The following is a 17,611-nucleotide window of genomic DNA, read 5'->3' on the forward strand; positions in this document are numbered from 1 at the left end:
AATAAATTTATAAAAAAAAAAAGAAAAAAGAAAAATGTCCACATATAAGTGGACCCGTGTTGCTCAAGGGTCAATTGTACATTTTCCTATAACCTAAAAACAAACCTAGGATTTTTCTAACTCAGATCTTACTTTCACCTTCCCTCATTACTGTCCTTCTCTAACTGATCCATTTATCCATCCCTCTACTCTCTTCCCCTTTTCGTATTTTCTTTTACTCAAGACTTTAAAAAGAACAACATAGTGTTTTTTAAAGACACCTCTCCTAAATTAATCACCCTTCAAATTTTAGATAAGTCTACCCTATCTGGCTTATGAAACTAAAACCTGTACAAAACATCAACACAAACATGTCTAAATATTAGTCTAGCAACAACAGAGAATCTGAACTGAGTATTCAAAAGATACCAAGTGGCTTTCTCGCTTTCCCTTATCTTCATCTTGGACTTTTATCACATTGTTCTAGGACACATGACCTAGATCTATAAGGAAAGGTTGATGGGGGGAGGGGGAGAGGAATAGTTTACTCTAACAAATGACTTTAAAATATTTGTATAAAACATGGGCAGTGAAAGTTCTTATCCAAATATACACTAAATTGTTCCTAGACCTAGATTCAGCCTGCAGGAAAATGCTAATGGAGACCACCAAGAACCTAGGAGAACCTTCTCTGTCTTTGACCTGAAACATCAGTTTAATGACAATATCACTGTGTGCATTAAATGCTGAATTTTATTCTTATTTAGAGGAAAAGTTAAAATACCCTAGGTAGATATTTCAAGCAATGAAATAAAATTGAAAATAATTAAGACCACTCATATCAGAAGGTAGTCACATTATGCAAATTAGCAGTCATGACATAATTCTCCATAGAGGGGATCAGGCCCAAAGGTACCCTCTGGCCAATAATATAACTTACAGATATACTTCTGCCACAAGAGCCAAATGAGCTACTGAAATCAGCAGTTTCTAATCTGTAAAACTTCATGAAAATGAAACTTCATGTAAATGAACTGCATTTACATACTATTCAATTAAAGGATGGAACTGTGATCTCTAAGATCCATTCCAGCTTTAAAATCTGAATTACAGGGTTTTTCTTTGAACAAGGACAAAATTTTTAATAAAAATCCTTTGGGCCTTCCAAGTGAAATGCTACTCTACCATCCAACCCTTGTACTCCCCCCTTTTGAAAGGCTGCTACAAATTATAAATGTCATCAAAATTTCATTTTATGATTAAGACTGCATAACTGCTGTAACAACAAAGAGAGCTAACATCTTATATGCATAGACTAAAACAGAAGTTCACAGAAAACACTCAACTGGTTACTGATTTACAGACCTCACAAAACTACATCACTGCACCTCAATGTTTATTAAACACTCTAACAAAGACAAATATTTTTCTTTTCAAAATTTAACAATTCCTCTTCGCCTTACAATTCATCAGTTCCCAAATTTAAAAATTTTACACTTAAACCAGGCATATATTAGAACATCAACATATTTCTATGTGCTTATCTATTTCAAAGCATGTTTCACTCTAACGTTTAAATCGTCAAGATTCTGTTTTTACTTAGAGAATTATACTTTTTAAAATAGCACATCTACATTTTTATTTAAATAACATACACTAATTGAAATAAAATTCACTATTGAAACCCTTTGCCTCAATTGTTTAAATATAAAGTCAGAAAGGACACTTTTCTTGCTTCCTTCAAGATGGAATTTGAAATAGTCCCAAACTAAAAGAAATTTAACTATCTTTTCAAAGGGTACTTTGAACTGACTTGAACCAGCATTCTCATTCAAAATTAAGATTCCCAATTATTATTTAAACCTTCCTCTCTCTAGATCCACAGGTCTTTATAATCACCTCTCTAATATGTCCCATAATATATCCTCACACCACTAGTTCCAAGAAGAAAAAAAAAAAGGCATTCCTTTACCAAGCAATCTCAGAAAATTCTTGACTGAAGGTCCTGGATATTTAACGTATCAACACAAAAGAATACGCAGCACTTCTTTGACTACAGAACCCTTCTGTTCTCAGACCACTTCAAGAAGCCAGTATCACATGGAACGGGTTTCAAAAACACTTCCCTAAAGCCTCCCTCAAACCACAGTTAAATTAGCAGATCTTCAATCTCTCCCCTCCAACCTAAGAGCGCAGTCTTTCAAGCCATCAGAGCAAAAGCAAATGGAGAGGATGATGAAACGCAAGCATAAGACAAAGACCCATACCACACATACAGACCGAGATATGCCAGCAACTCACCTTTAGTACACAGCTCAGACTCACCATTCTAGAAATCACACTCACTAATCCAGATGTACCTCTTCCCCCATGCACCTAAACCCAACACAATCACCAACAGACACATACAGAAAAAAAAATAAAACAAAAGGCATCGTAATAAAGAGCTAAGTAAATCCAAATGTACCAGTAAAACAGAACAGAAAGCCAGCCAAAGTAGGTATGTGTAGATTAGAAGAAGAAGTAGTAGTGAAGTGGCAAAATACTGGGGGGGGGGGCGGGGGGGGGGCCAGGGCGGGTAATAAGTCAAGAAAATCTGAAAATCTGTAGCAAGCATAGCAATCCATCACATTAATATACACTAAACATAAATATGGAGGCAGATAAATGAGAAAATCAACTAAGAGAAAGATATAAAAGGAAAAACCATAAATGGGTCTCCCATTATCAAAAGGACAGAATCTAAAATCCAGGCATTTAAGCTTTTCTACAGTAGAGAATTACTTTCTTTCTCCCAGGAAACGTTCTCACATTCAAGGATAGCGTTCCCTTTGTCTACAGCACTACTCCCTTACCTTTTCACCGCTTCAATCTTATCTATCTTTCAAGAGCCAGGTGAAGCTTTTTACCTCTTTTCCTGCAACATTCCATAATCTCCCCACCCTAAAGTGACCTCTTTAGCAAGTCTTTAGTCCCCTCTAGTTTATATTATTTTATATTACTTTTATTTCATGCTATCTACCCTACTACTCAGACGACTTGAAGGTATGGAATGAATCTGAAGCCTTGTTGTATTCCTCCTAACATCCCACACATAGTATGCATTCAAATATTTGCAAATAGAATAAAAAATTTCAAATAAATGTTAAGTCATTAAAAGCTAATATGTGAAATATGCAACTCTGACATTACTCAAAAATTGCGTGTCACATAATAGCAATCACTTTACTGGAATGCAGCATAAAATGCTGATTTCCAATTACCACATTACAGAAATAAGAGAGCTCGGTATTCACAGGGCCCAGTTACAACACTCAGTAACTTAAGGCTTTTTAAACAGTAATAAACTTCTGAAACCACTGATATTATCACCACACAGCTTCCTGAAAGCAAAATGATACGTCCAACAGAGAAGAGTTAATAAATTTAACAGACCTCCATAAGACGAACGATGTTACCATAAAAATTATATTGTTAAAGGATATAAAATGGCAGGGGGAAATAAATGCTCATGATGCAATTTATTTTAAAAAAACACACTCAGTGATACTATTAAAATAGGATTCCAATGTTATCATATCCATAAATAGAGGGGGAGGATAAAAGAATGGAAGGAATTTCACCAAAAATGTTAAGAGTCACTATCACTGATTTATGGGTGATTTTCATTTTTTAATTGATACATTTTAGTTTTTTTTCCATGAGATGAAGAGTACTTGTTATGATAAGAATACATGCGTCTAATTCCTTATAACAATACATTTTTAATGATTACTAGGAGGAAGATATTTAAGATTCTCATAAACTCTCAAATGACTATAAGAAACTGTCTTAAAAATGTATACACAAAATTTTCCCCTGAAAAATAAAAATTCACATTAAGGTTCAAAGACAGTATGCTATGATAACTCTCTGCCCTCACACCACCACCTTTCCCAGGATTCAGAGACCACAAACCACCCTGTAGTGAAAGGTAAATTTAGAATGTTGGCCTCTTCGGGAAATTCCTGGGCGTCCAGGGGTTAGGACTCGGCGCTTTCACTGCCGGGTTCGATCCCTGGTGGGGGAACTAAGATCCTGCAAGCCGTGCAGCGTGGCCAAAAAAAAAGTTTGCATCTTCAATTCTCTACATTTCAAGAATAACAAAATGGAGAGAAAGAACAGTCTGGGGAAAAAGTAAAATGCAAGTTATTATCAGTTCTACAAAGGTACCACAGTAGATCTCTTCTTTCCTGGTCCTCTACATATAAACAAAGATAATATATCTTTTCTTCTCTCATGTCTGACTTCAACTTCAAGTGATGGAAGGAAAAATGGTATTTTACGATTGACTTGGCAATTTAAAAAAACCTCAGTAAAACAACTAGAAAAATATAATTTAAATGCATTAATTATTAACGAAACACATACTTCCACAAATCAAAAAGTTCCTAAGAAGGAACTTAAATAAGCAATATTTCTTTAACAATTGCAAGGCATTTTTAAAGCAAAATATATAATATTTACCTAACCAAAAAAAAAAAAAAAAAAAAACCTGACAAGGAATGCTATAAACTATAATAAACTGAGATAAGATTACCTTTTTACTGCTGATAATTTTTTATTACTATAGTAAAACTATAATCTCCAAAAGAACTTTATCATGCAATGGTAAACTATGGCACACTTTCTTTTTTCTTACTTAGATTAATAAACAGAAATCAATTACCTGGTTAAAGATTTTAGAATTGCAAAGATAGTATACAAACAGAATACCTTTAAACAGACTTAGTCCCTTTCCAAAACAAACAAAAACTCTTCAAACAACGAAGCTGTAAAGGTAGAAACTGTATTTCAGAAAATTGCTGTAATCAATCCAATGTCCTAAACCAGTCATATTTTATATATTTTCTATAGCTAACACATGGTCTCTTAAAAAGACAAATTCTTTAAAGAAATACCACAACTGATTTGCATACCACCCCAAATATTAAAGTCAATAACCAATATTTGTTACATTCCTCAGCAACTCTTCTCTTAAAATTTAGAGGAGAAAAATTTCCTATTCTGGCAAGAGGGTTATTTCTCAATACATTTTAATCACTAAACACTGTCTTTTGTGTACTAATATCTCCATCTGCTGGAACATAACTTCCTTACTACCAGAAGTTCTGAAGGACAAAAACTTTACAGTAGAGATTTTGCAACTACTTAGAAATAAAACTTTAATACTTAATTTCTACCTAGGGATTTTCTCTAACTCACAGGACCTTTAAAGCCTAAAGAGCTATCCTTATTCTTTTCCGGATATTATTCAGAAAAATTTACTAAATTAAAACACTTTGCCTGCTATGTTCTCTTCTCTTCCTGCCCTTCAGGCTTAAGATACAAATCACTAGCCTGAACAGCACAACCTTCTCCTTTTAAGTTAACTATCTCTCTGGATCTTACCTCCATAAATATACACACTCACTAACCCCTGATTATAAAATATATTCTCCTCTAATTTCTGCTAGACATGGGGTAAAAGCTAACAGAAACAGTCAGTATAACAACAAAAGAACTTAGCTAATAAATGACATCATCAAAAGGTCAAAAACAAGATTTGGCAGAAAAAAAAAAAAAAACCCTTAGATAAAAACCTTTAGATAGAATAAAGCCAAAGAAAGAAGGAAGAAAATCACAATCAGTTAGAAGAACAAGAGGTCACTGGTTCTACCTATAATCTGTAACGTGTCTAAAATGTATAAAAAACATTTAAACATATTCAGTAGTTTTACTATTATTAGTAATATTATTTTGAAAGTATGTTCTCTACATTGTAGGATAAGTAAATAAGTAATTCTGTTATCGTCAGAAACCATGATATTTGGTGTTGGCAGAAAAAGAAGATATGATATAAAATTAAATATAATTTTAAAATTGAATTGAAAATACAACATGAATTCATTAATTTAAAATCAATACTGTCTAGCTCAGAAAATGGCCAATGACCTGGAGTACCTTATCCTGACAGCAATCAACATGTTTAGTGCCTAAATTCACATCTCTAATACCATTTCCATTAAAAAGAACCTTGGAGAAAGGGTTAATTCTAGCTGTGGGGCAGGTGAGCTTGGGGCATCAAACGGTCCCAAAAAGCAAGGAAGATTTCAAAAGACACAAGAGCCAGTTAGATTATCACAGGCCAAAATTGTGAAAACCTGAATATCAGAAAGAATATTAATTGCAGTGAGTCTATGAAGATCCATGAGCCCATAATGATTATCATGAAACACAGAAAAAATTCATTAGTCACCATTTGAGCCAGCTAGGAAACCAACACTTTACTTTGACAACCAACCAATAATTAATAAGAATAAGCACCGATCTGACTTTTCCATTAGGAACTTATTTTATAATAGTAATATCCCTTGCTGATGGAAGAAAGCTTTACCTTTTAAAGAACACCTAACTTTACAGTGGAAGGATCAGTCTATCTCCACTCTAACCCAGATGATCAATTTTAGGTTCACTAACAGTAGAACCAGAACTGTGCCCCCAGAGCAATGCAACATTAAGTACACAGTATCCCCTATGACATTATACTGGAACCTGTCCAATTCTTTAGATCTAACTGCCAAAGTAATAGATACAGATGACATAAAGGAACAAGCCCAGTGACAAGAAAGTTACATTAATGTCATAAAAAAAAAAGGGATGGTTCTAGATTTAAGAGACTTCAAGTCCTAACAACCAGATTCAATGAATGGTCCTGAGTCAGATTCTGATTTGCACAAGCCAGTTCGGTTACAAAGAATATTTTGGGGACAACTACAGAGCTCTGAATGTGGACTGGTTATTATATTAGTTGTAGGATTAATCCATTTTGTTCAGTGTGAAGTCACTATGTAGAATACTGCTAGTTTTTAAAGAGATACCTAGGGACTTACGGGTAAAGAAAAAATAATTTGTATGCATGTTTATTTTTAGATAAACACCATTTTTTAAAAAAAACTCTAGAGTTTAAATCTAAAATGCAGAAAGATCAAAATATATTTTTGTTAAATATTTTGAGAAAATATAACAATTTCTTAAAATTCCCTAATCTCTTAACTCTCCACATTGTATCCAAATTCTACTTCCTTAAATCCATATATTCTATACACTCTTCTTAGTTTACCCCCAAAGGTTTCATTATGGCATCCTGATATAACCCAAGACATCAATGGTTCCTTACAAAACTCAGAATAAAAGCTGAACTATTCACCCTGGCATTCAAGGCCCATCACAATATAGCCCTGAATTAGTCTTCTGGCTCTGCTCTTCTAATTCTCACTACTTCTCTATATGCATTTGCCATTCCAAGTAACTTCATCTAAACACACTTTTGGAAAGTCTTTCAATCTCCCATCACTACTGTTCTGGCACCACTGCACTTTTCTGCTGGAACATCCTTCACCCCCGCCCCATTCACCTCATTAAATACCGATTAATAATACCATTCACCTATGAATACCAACCCAGGTTCCACTTCTCAAAACAACCTTACTAGACACTTCAGCTCAAAGTGACTTCTTCTGAACTTTCAGAATGTTAATAGTGAATAATTCTCCTGCACACAAAAAGTAGGTGATGCGCATATGGATAAATTACCTTTCTCCGTTTTTCTCTTCTCTCATTCTCTACAAACTGCTTTGCTTACCTACTTGTCCATCCTATCAAAAACAACCTTAAAATGTTGACAGAAGTTAGATGATGCAGCCTTATAGTCTACAAAGCTCTTTTGCATATAATATTCTCCAGCCTCTGAGTATTTTGATTTGAAGTTTGGCAGGGCAGTTGATAACACAATTTATAGATGAAAAAGCTGAGGTTCAGAAAGGTTACCTATATTTCCAAGACCAGCAAACTAATCAGTTAACTGCAAGTCATGATTAAATCCCACGTCTATTTGTCAAAGAACTGTTACTACTTTGCAACACAGTCTCATTAGCATAAGAACAGAAACTGGAATTCATTTTCATCTTTATGCTGGCTCACTTGTGTACACACGCACACACACACAGAGTCAACACTTGAATACGTCATAACAATGGAAGCATCACTGCAACAATGGTGACAGCAGCAACACTAATAAAGGATTAGGGACAGTTAATTTCAGAGTAATTTATAATTGGCCTTGGTTTGAAATTTTTTATTTCTTCTAATCAGTTCTATCAGAGTGATACAATTACTATAACACAGCAAACAAGTAAGTGTGGTTTATACTTAATTCTTTTGCATATACTTGAAAGGAACAGCGGATGCTCCAGATGTGGGCATCGGGAATGGGATGCAGGAGCTACCCAGTGCAGCATTATTTCCATTCGATTCAGCATCATCCACCTCTTGGCTGGCTTTCTTTAGTTGCCTACCTATGCTTTTAACCACCCTATGCTAATCTAAAACTGATACAAGTGTATATATTCCTGACTCGAATCACCTAGCAATATTAAACTTATAAATAAAAACCTTCCCATCAGAAATGTTTTTTCCTCTTGAGTAGTTACTAAAAATAGTAATAAAAAGAACACCAACAATACTAAATATTCACTAGATTTATTTGTACCGTGTTATTTTGAGAGATAAAGCTCTATCCTTTGGTTACTAAGAAGTTTAAGTGAATGAGTTGAAAGCCTCTTAAAACGCCTTTACTTTCTTATTTTTTAGCCCTTTAACTATCATAAAGATTTACCAGTAAAAAAATGTGTGGATATATATATATATTTATATTAGCTCCAAAAATTTGACCAGCATTTTGCTCAACTTGAACATATCACAGAATTAGCAAAACCCCCATTTGCTTTTTTTTTTCCTTCATGTTCACGACCTGAGGCAACAGCAGCAGTTTTCTAGTACTTGGCTGCGTTTTTCTTCTCTAGTACCGCTCAGGGAGTGGCTCATTCACCAAACAGATCACCTTGCTTTGTGATTTGGACAAGTCACAACCTCTCCATACCTCAGTCTCTGCACCTATGAAATGAAGACCTCATCCCCCAAACTCTCAGGTCCCTGGTAGCTCTGAAATTCCATGAACTTCTGGTATTACTTTAATATGCCTTATACTCAACTGCATCTAAGAAGAAATGTTTTGTATTTCTTCTAGTTCTTTTCACATACACATCTCTTCAAACACTCTTTGTAAAAGAATTTTGAGACCCTGTAAAATAGTATGACACTGAAGTAACGAAAACAAGGTTCCAAATAAAATCTGCCTAAAAGTTTGCTTTTTACCAGTGCTTTCCTTTCTCTTTAATGTAATAAATACATGTATGTTATATATTTTTAATTTTTCCTATATATATTTTAAACTATTAAATGAGCTTAAAAGCCACGGGTTCCTCCAATAATCTGCAACTGACCAGGTGATCATGCCCAATCTTTACAACTCATCCTGCACAAAAGCCAAAAGCCAGGTGTTTAAGACCCACTCCATTTTCCACTGTTGATATATAATCATTTCAATCCTGAGGCCAGGCAGATGTTACTTTGAAAACCTTCCTTGCTCTGAACTTCACCATCCCTAGCACCCAACCCCCAAGGATTTCACGGCCAGCTCACATTCACTGCATGGCTCCCTTTATACACATGCATGCTTGCACACATGCGATCACACACGCTCTTCCCTCATTACCATGGCCATACAGCATAGGACCACTTCATGGGTTTAATGGCATTTTGATGTTTTTCTGAGACTTCAACACCCTTGAAAAGCATCCAAATTGACAAATTCTGTTTTATAAGTAATGTGATAGAAATGTTACAGTAAACTGATTCATTTCACCAGCCTCAAAATTTAAATAAAATATGTAGGTTAGAATCAATACATAAAGCAACATTATGAACATAAACACAATTTTGTTTATTTTATTAGACCTGATAGGATTGCTGGGTTTTCAAACTAAGAGTTTCTGCTTTAGAAAACTGAGGAAATGTTGAAAACATTAAATACAGTCACTGCCTCATTAATTACAAGAATTCTGGATAAATCACTTAACTTCGACAAGCTATATATTTGTTAAAAACTCTTGACAGTTATTTTAAAACACTGTTAAGGCTAAAACAGAAAAGTAAACTCCTTTTAAGAGGGTTAAATTTCAGTTAACTGAAAATGTCAATTTATCAGTCTTCTAAGTAACGGCACAGTTTCAAATTAGCTTTAAGAAACACCTGTGTTTAAAAATTGCTATTTGTGTTAAATTACTGTAACAGCCACCTATGTTTATACTCAGCTTTCCTCTAAACTAAAACAATTCAAACAGTCCTTATTTATCCTGAGCACATCAAAGCAGCACTTAGGGACAAGGAATCTTTCATATTTATTGTGCTTTGCACAGAGTACAAGAACTACATATCCACTGAATGTTGACTTTTATAGGTAATTGACTAGGGGAAGGTTCACCTATATAATTCCATAGATGCCAAAACTTTCAAGAGCTGAGACAAGCACTGGTATACTTATGAACTGATATACTTTGTATAAGGACTGGCTAGAAACTACTGCTTAAGTAAAGCAATTTTATCTTTCTAATTCTCAGTCATATCAATGGTAGTCAAGTAAAATTAAGATTAGGCTCCTTGAGGACAAGTACTGCAAAAAATATTGTAAGATTTCTAAAAAATACCATCTTTAAGAAAAAAATACACGTACCTTTTTTCTAATTGCCAAAACTATCTGCTTAATCCCACGTTTTAGAGAAATTAGAAATGAGCAAAGGATTTAAAGTGTGAACCTATTTATTAATTCAACAAACATCTGAGATCATACACGTGCCAGGCTATAAGGTGGCCACCTTCAAGGAACTAATTCTAACAGGGAAGACAGACACAAAAAGAAATAATAATATTACAGTGTTAAGTATGATGGTAACTACATAGAGAGTAGTACCTAACACAGGCTGGGGTTATATTTATAGTCAAATTTCGTAACACAGTCACACTAACAAAACAAACTGTACTCACTATGAAAAGTTTAATGCTATTTTTGCAAAAGTTTAATGCTATTTTTGTTTTCTGTTAAATGAAAACAAAGCTGTAAAAATCTTACTTGGACATCAAACAATCTAGCTATTTTGAGTCCCCAAACTGAAATGCTAATTCAAAAAAAAAGGGATATAAGCATTTCCTAAAAGTTCTCATTAAGAAAAAAATACATTATTGCACTTAAAATTCACACTGAACTGTCTTAATGTCAAAAAAGGAGGGGTCGGAGAAAATGACTAAGTCCTGTCAATCATGTAAATAAAAAATTGGTACCTAATTCTAAGTATGACTTCTTGGCATGGGCCCATGCACTATCCCCTTCCCTTGACCCTAAAATAGATCCTTGCATATCTTCACAACAGCTGACATATAAGTAACAGAAAATCGCTCAGTAGGCTCCTTAATCAAAAAATAAATCCTAACAATGGCATAGCGCTTCCAACATCTCCAACTGAATAAGGCAAGTCTTACTTATAATTGCACCACTATAAATCAAACAGTGTATTAACAGCATTGAATTCTCAAGTAAATTAAAATGTAGTTCCAGTCAGATTATAAAAAGCTGCCCTTATAATCACACTGGTGTAATTCTCTTAATACCAAAAAAGTCAAAAAACAAAACAAATCAAAAACCTTACACTGGCCTCAAAAAACGAGCATCTGAATCATGCTCAGAAAAGGCAAGGAGGGGTCCACTTCATGTCTTTTGTTGCAGGAATCTATTTCTCTTAATAAGTAAACCAAAAACCATTTGTTCTCATGGAAAACGGATGCACTTCAATCAGCTTCAGGACTGGGACTACTGGGGGGGGATAACAACGGGAATAAGATGGGCACACAGCATTGAAAAGGTCCAATTAACCTGTTTTCACTTGATATTCTCAAAGCCATTTAAGAAAAGGTGCTCATACCAAACACAGTAGCAAATGTGATTAGCAGAGACCTATTTCCATTAACTCAATTACGTTATATCCTTGGTAGTACAGATTTACTACAAAGCATGTAAACTGGATAAAGTTAAGAAAGAGAAGTCACCTGCATCATAGTATGTACATGCATTTTGAGTACACAGCCGGCCTACAGGAGTAGAGTTTCGAAAATACAGAATAAATGTTGAATAAATGACCCGTGATACAAATTATCATTTCCATTATTACCTTACTATAGCTGCTGACACCTCCTGGGTGAGGAGAAAAAAAGAAAATGGAAAGAACAACTAATTATAAATACTGGCTTCCTTCTTGTTACTAGTAATTCAAAGGATTGTGCGTACAAAAACACTACCTTTGCTCCTAAACAACAGATTAATTACTTCAACTTAAATAAAATCTGTTTGTCACAGATATTGGTTACTGTCAACAAGGCTTCTGGGGGGGGGGTGGACCGAAAACTATAGTAAACTTATATAGCAAAATTCCTCTCAATACCAAGAAACAACCATATAATTTTTAAACTTATCAAGATTTCTAAAGAAAAGAAAGGAAGAAAATTGAAGTGCAGGAAAACTGCGAATGATACATTCAATAATAAATGCATAACAAATGGAAATTAACATGGAAAAAATGTTCACTAGTAAAGCAAATTTTAATTTAAAATACTTTTTGCCCTCATTTCCAAGGGAGAGGGAACAGGGAGAGAAAATAAATTGAGGTCAAAAAGAAAACTTACATCTCCCCTCACCCCAAAAAAGACCATGAAAAAGTGAATTTTTCAAATCAGTAATGCAGACTCTAATCTAACACGTTTGCTCACTTTTTCTGAGCCATGCACTGATTTTTCAGTTATTCACAATAAAAAGATTTAGGCTAGCCTTCCTCATAAACCACACTATATATTCATTAATTTTCGTATCTGCCTAAGAATGAAAAATCAGAATCTAATTTTAATATCCCTAGATCTCCATTTCCCCCTATTTGGGATTTTTAAGTCAAACTGATTTTATTTTTACTTTTACACCGTCTCAATTCTAAACTGCAATACTTTACTAAAACAATTTGCATTCAAATACTGTTCCTGTGTTCCTGCTTAAGTTTCATTTTCACGACAAAGAAAGGTTTCCAAAAAAAAAAACCCTAGTAATAGCTATTCTTTCCCATGGATGGATGGTCCCAGGGTTCAGTGGAAAACTTCTCTTTAAAGGCAGAGCAGTTTAACACTTAAACCTTGGTTTTATCTGTAATCGTCTCTATTGTCAATGAAGGATTAAGTATCGGAATTATCAACTGAAGTTATGTCATTCATACGACTGGCCCAACCTAGAATGCATTCACAACCTAAAAAAGCAACCAGGTTGACGATACTTGAGAGAAAAAGCTGACAGCCCCTCCCCCACCCCACAAAAAACAAGAAACAAAAAAAGACTGTTCACCGGCCACAATCAAAATATAGGCTAAAGGTTAACTTGGCATAAAATTAAAATGTTCAGTCTAAAGCATTCAGGTTTTAATCAACCAAAAAAATCTAGAACACAGAAATCCCAAATGTGTAACCAGCCAAATAAAAACTCTCAAACTGACAAGGAAATTTTTCAAAACCTTACTTTTGAAAAATATTTCAAAATTGCTACTCATTCAAAACTTCTAATTATCAGAAGACGCATCTACTGTAACCAAGTACAGTATCTTAACTCGATTAAACTAATCACTAAAGTAAAATATACAGTTTTAACTAAATTTAAAAACAATTTTTCAGCCAATCATATGGACAAAGGAAATCAGAATTCCTAACCACAAACAGAAGTCATGATTAATTTATTTGGGACAATGACAGGCCACAAAGAGGTAAAGCACAACTTGCCAAATTTCAGAATTAAGTCACCCAAGCACGGATAAAACGTGATGCACTTCAGAAACCAATATTTTTCTTAAGTCAAAATACGTTTATAATAAGGCTAACAATTACAGGAAGCAGCTTATTCCACACTGAGGAATAACCCCTTTTCCGGTGTGTTTGTACTGGTCTGATAAAAAACAATCAAACTTCCTAGTCATTATGCTGCCCCTTTTTAAACATCCTAGCTATTATACAGAAGCAATCTTTACGCTGGGGAGTTGAAAAGGCTAAAACTCAAGATAGAACTGAGACAAGAAATGGAGTAAACCACAATGAAAGGGAAAAAATATATATGTTATTTAGAATATACCATCCTCAACCAGTGGTCTCCAACATTTAAAACTCAAATGGGTTACTATTTTCAGGCGAAGAGAAACGAACAAACCTTTGTTAGAAATAATGACATAACTGGAATTCTAGATTCAGAAGATTAAAAATTACCAAACCAAAGGTTAGAAACTTTTTAACAGAACCAACTCCAAATTATCATTGAGAGATTTCAGACCAACATAAAAGTACAAACGAGAACCCTTTCAGAACTAATCAGAGAAACTCAAATTATTTACTTCAAATAGTGCAAATGAGAAAATATTTCCAAACTTTTTAATAATCTCCTATGCTGTTTGACTGAATTCAACATTTTAATTCAAAGAATGCAATTTAACTTTAACCCTAATATTGTCAAATCCTATTTTCATTTTAATGATTATAAAAGACTCCTTCTGTACAACTGTGCTTCAAGAAAAAACAAAAATTTTTGCTAATACTACCAAAACTTTAACTGCACCAAAATATGCCAAGAAGAAAATAGCGTATTACTTCTGCAATGTGATAAAATTGTTCCAATAATTTGAAAGAAAGTGTTTTCAAAGTTTTCAAATACATATATGGACACAAAACGACAGATGAAATGACCTATGATTTAAGTTTCAACTAAATTTAATATAGGTCAGGTAACTGAGTATGTTACATATTTTGCTCCAAACATTTCTCATGTTTAAAAAAATAACTGGCGCCCCTTAGCGCCCACATTTGGAAATACTCAATTTAAGAGTTCCAGCAATTTTTTTTTTTTTGACATTCCAGAAAGTTTTCTGCCTCCACAATCTTTCAAATGCCAACACAAATAGGAAGAGCAGAACCCCTTAAAGGGACAGCTCAGGTTTTCTCCAGAACAATTTCGTGTTAGCAGATTTGCTGTTTCAACTATGGAAAAAGCCCATTTCAATATGGGCTTACTGCTGTATGTTGCAACATATGTAGACAAAAAAATAAGTACGCAGTAATAGCTGACAGTTTTGTACTTTTAAAGTTGTTTCTATTACTTTCTTGACAACAAAAGCTTCTGGGATTCTTCTTGAACCACCTTTTATCACGGAGACATTTCCGGTCTTTTGTTCTTTCCTGACATTCCAACTCCAACCTTCAGATTCCTTTTCCCCAGCTCTATTGTAAAAAAATCTCTCAAAATTCTTGCGAAAAAATCTAAAATCCCCTGCTCATCGCTATAAAGGACAGTTTTCCGTTTTCTTTAAGCAGTCCTCCGGTGGTGCTTCTAAGCAGAAGAAACTCCTCGCTACTCGATTTTCAAAATAAACATTTTTGTTGGTCATGTTTTTCCCTAGGCGTCCCCAGAAACGCACAGCCACCGGACGCGAATCGTCCCGGCCACTGCTGAAGACCTTGTTAAAGTAATCCCAGAGTTGGCCAAAATTAATCTTCTCGTCATTCTTCGCTCGCCACAGCTCTCCGCCAACAAAGCTCTGCTGCGAACTTCTACTCGTTTTCATCTTGGCCCTTTCAACGTCTTGGCTTCCCGTCCTAGCGGCCGAGGCGGCGGCGCCCTCGGGAGAAGGCTCTCCGCCGAAGTTCTTTCGGACGCGGGATTACGTTTACATGTGTCCTCGCGGTATTTCGCGTCCACACCCCCACCCCCAAAAGTGAAGTTCAACTCCCGAACACTTCTCGCTTCCCCAAACAAAAGGACAAAAAGTGCTTTCCGCTGTCATTTTGTCCTCGCCTTCGGCTGCATCAGCAGTACTTTCGGTCGGCTCTGGAATTCCTTTAAATTAACCAGCCCCACACTACTCCCCTCGAGTACTTCCAAGCTACACAAACTTCAAAAAAACCACAAGCCACACTGGACTTCCCACTCCGGGAGCCGCCGGCGACCTCTGGGAGGACCCCCTCCGGGAGCGGCCCCGAGGCCGGTGTCCTTCAGGCGCCCGCGGGGCGCGGGGCGGGCGAGGCCGGGCTGCTCCCCGGGAGGCCCGCGAAGCTCGGGGCCGTCGCGGTGCTAGAGGCCGGGCCGGGAGCCCTGCAGCCTCCCCCAGCGCACCCGCTTGGGCGCCGGCGGCGCGGGGCCCGGCCGGGGCGAGGGGTCCCGGAGCTGGAGCCCCGCGTCCGGGGGGGCGTCCCGCCGGCGGGGCCCGCCCGCCGCACCCCGCGAGCCCAGCCTCGGCGCCGCCTCCTCGCGCCCCGCCCGGGCCTCGCCGTCCCCAGGCGCACGGTCCCCGCCGGCCGCGACCTTCCCGCCCTCCCCACACTCCGGCGGGCGTCGGGTCCCGGGAAGAGGGGCCGCCGCCCCGGCGCGGGCCGCGAGGGGCCGGCAGGGCGACTCACCTTCGTCCAGCAGCCGCTCGAGGTGGTTGAAGATCCCGCAGAAGTTGGGCAGGCTGCTCATGAGCTTCTTGTCGTTCATCAGCTGCATCAGGTAATCTGGGGTGGGCTTCGGCTTCTCCTTCGTTTCCATTTCCCCGACCATATTCCAGGCTCCGCAGCTCACTCCGCCCGCCGCCGCCGCCGGAGAGGAGGGAGGGGCGGGGAGCCCCGGCCGCCGGCCGCTCCGGACTCGGCGTCCCGCTCCGCTCCGCTCCCGCGCCGGGCGCCGGGGCGGCCGGACCGCGCGCTCGCCGCGCTCTCCCCGCCCCCGCAGGCACTTTCCGCCCGCGGCCCGACGCGCTCCCGACCCGCCGCCGCTCCTCGGCCGCCGGCTCGGCGCGTCCCTTACGAGGCCGGCGGGCGGGAGGCGGGTCTTCGCGGGCCGAGTGCGGGCGCGGGCCGCTCGGCGCCGGACGAAGAGGAGCCGGGCCGCCGCCTCTCGCTCAGCTGGTCGCGCCCGTTCAGCCGCCGCCTCTGCCGCGGGCTCGGGGTCTCTCTGGGCTGGTCTCCGCCGCGGCCGCCTCTGCCGCTGCCGCCGCGCTCTGACTCCGCTCCTCCTCTTCCTCCTCCTCCTCCTCGCCTCCTCCTCCTCCTCCTCACTCACTTGGCGGAGTTCGCCTCAGTTCAGGCGGCGCTGCCAGCGGCGGCGGCGGCGCGGGGGGAGGGGCGGTGGCGCGGGGAGGGCCGGGGCGGGGGGCGGGCGGCAGGCGGGGCCACGCAGGGCGGCCGTTAGCTGGGCCCGGCCGGCGCGCTCCTCCTCCTCCCGCCGCCGCCGCCCCCCGCAGCCCCCCGGCCCAGGCGCCGCCGCCGCCGCGCCGTCTCCCTCCGGCGGGGTGGGCGGCCTGAAGGGCCGGCGGCGGACGGCGTGACGGAGGCGGCGCACGGCGAGCCCGGCCTGGGCGCCGGGCCGGGGTCGCCGCCCCGGGCGAGCGAGAGCGGAGGGAGGGGCCGGTGCGGGGCCGACGGACGAGGGAGGGGGCCGGGTGGCTGTGCTTTCCACTGGGGCGGGGGCGCAGGCTGCGCCGCCTCTCACTCCCCGCCGCCGGGCTGCCTCGTGTGGCGGGCGCGGTCTGGCTGTGGCGTTACGGGAGAGGGATTCCTAGCGGGACGAGCTACTGCGCGCCAGGGCTGCGCTCGCCGCCGCACAGCCCTATGC

The 17,611-nt window shown here is 39.1% G+C and overlaps 1 protein-coding gene across 7 annotated transcripts in view; it reads right to left on the reverse strand.

The window, feature by feature from the left end:
• The window catches only part of QKI (QKI, KH domain containing RNA binding), a 140,177-nt gene extending 123,159 nt beyond the window's left edge, over positions 1 to 17,018 (reverse strand). For 3 of the 7 annotated variants that reach the window (XM_036871122.1, XM_036871124.1, XM_036871123.1), the window contains exon 1: positions 16,417 to 17,018. In XM_036871122.1, the coding sequence (XP_036727017.1) occupies positions 16,417 to 16,558 (142 nt within the window). In that variant the 5' untranslated portion in view covers positions 16,559 to 17,018. The remainder of the gene's footprint in view (positions 1 to 16,416) is intronic. The other 4 variants (XM_036871120.1, XM_036871119.1, XM_036871121.1 and 1 more) reach the window with 2 other exon arrangements.
• Between the last annotated feature and the right edge of the window lie 593 nt (positions 17,019 to 17,611).

This window comes from Balaenoptera musculus, chromosome 12 (genome assembly GCF_009873245.2).
Source record: "Balaenoptera musculus isolate JJ_BM4_2016_0621 chromosome 12, mBalMus1.pri.v3, whole genome shotgun sequence".
Taxonomy (NCBI): domain Eukaryota; kingdom Metazoa; phylum Chordata; class Mammalia; order Artiodactyla; family Balaenopteridae; genus Balaenoptera; species Balaenoptera musculus.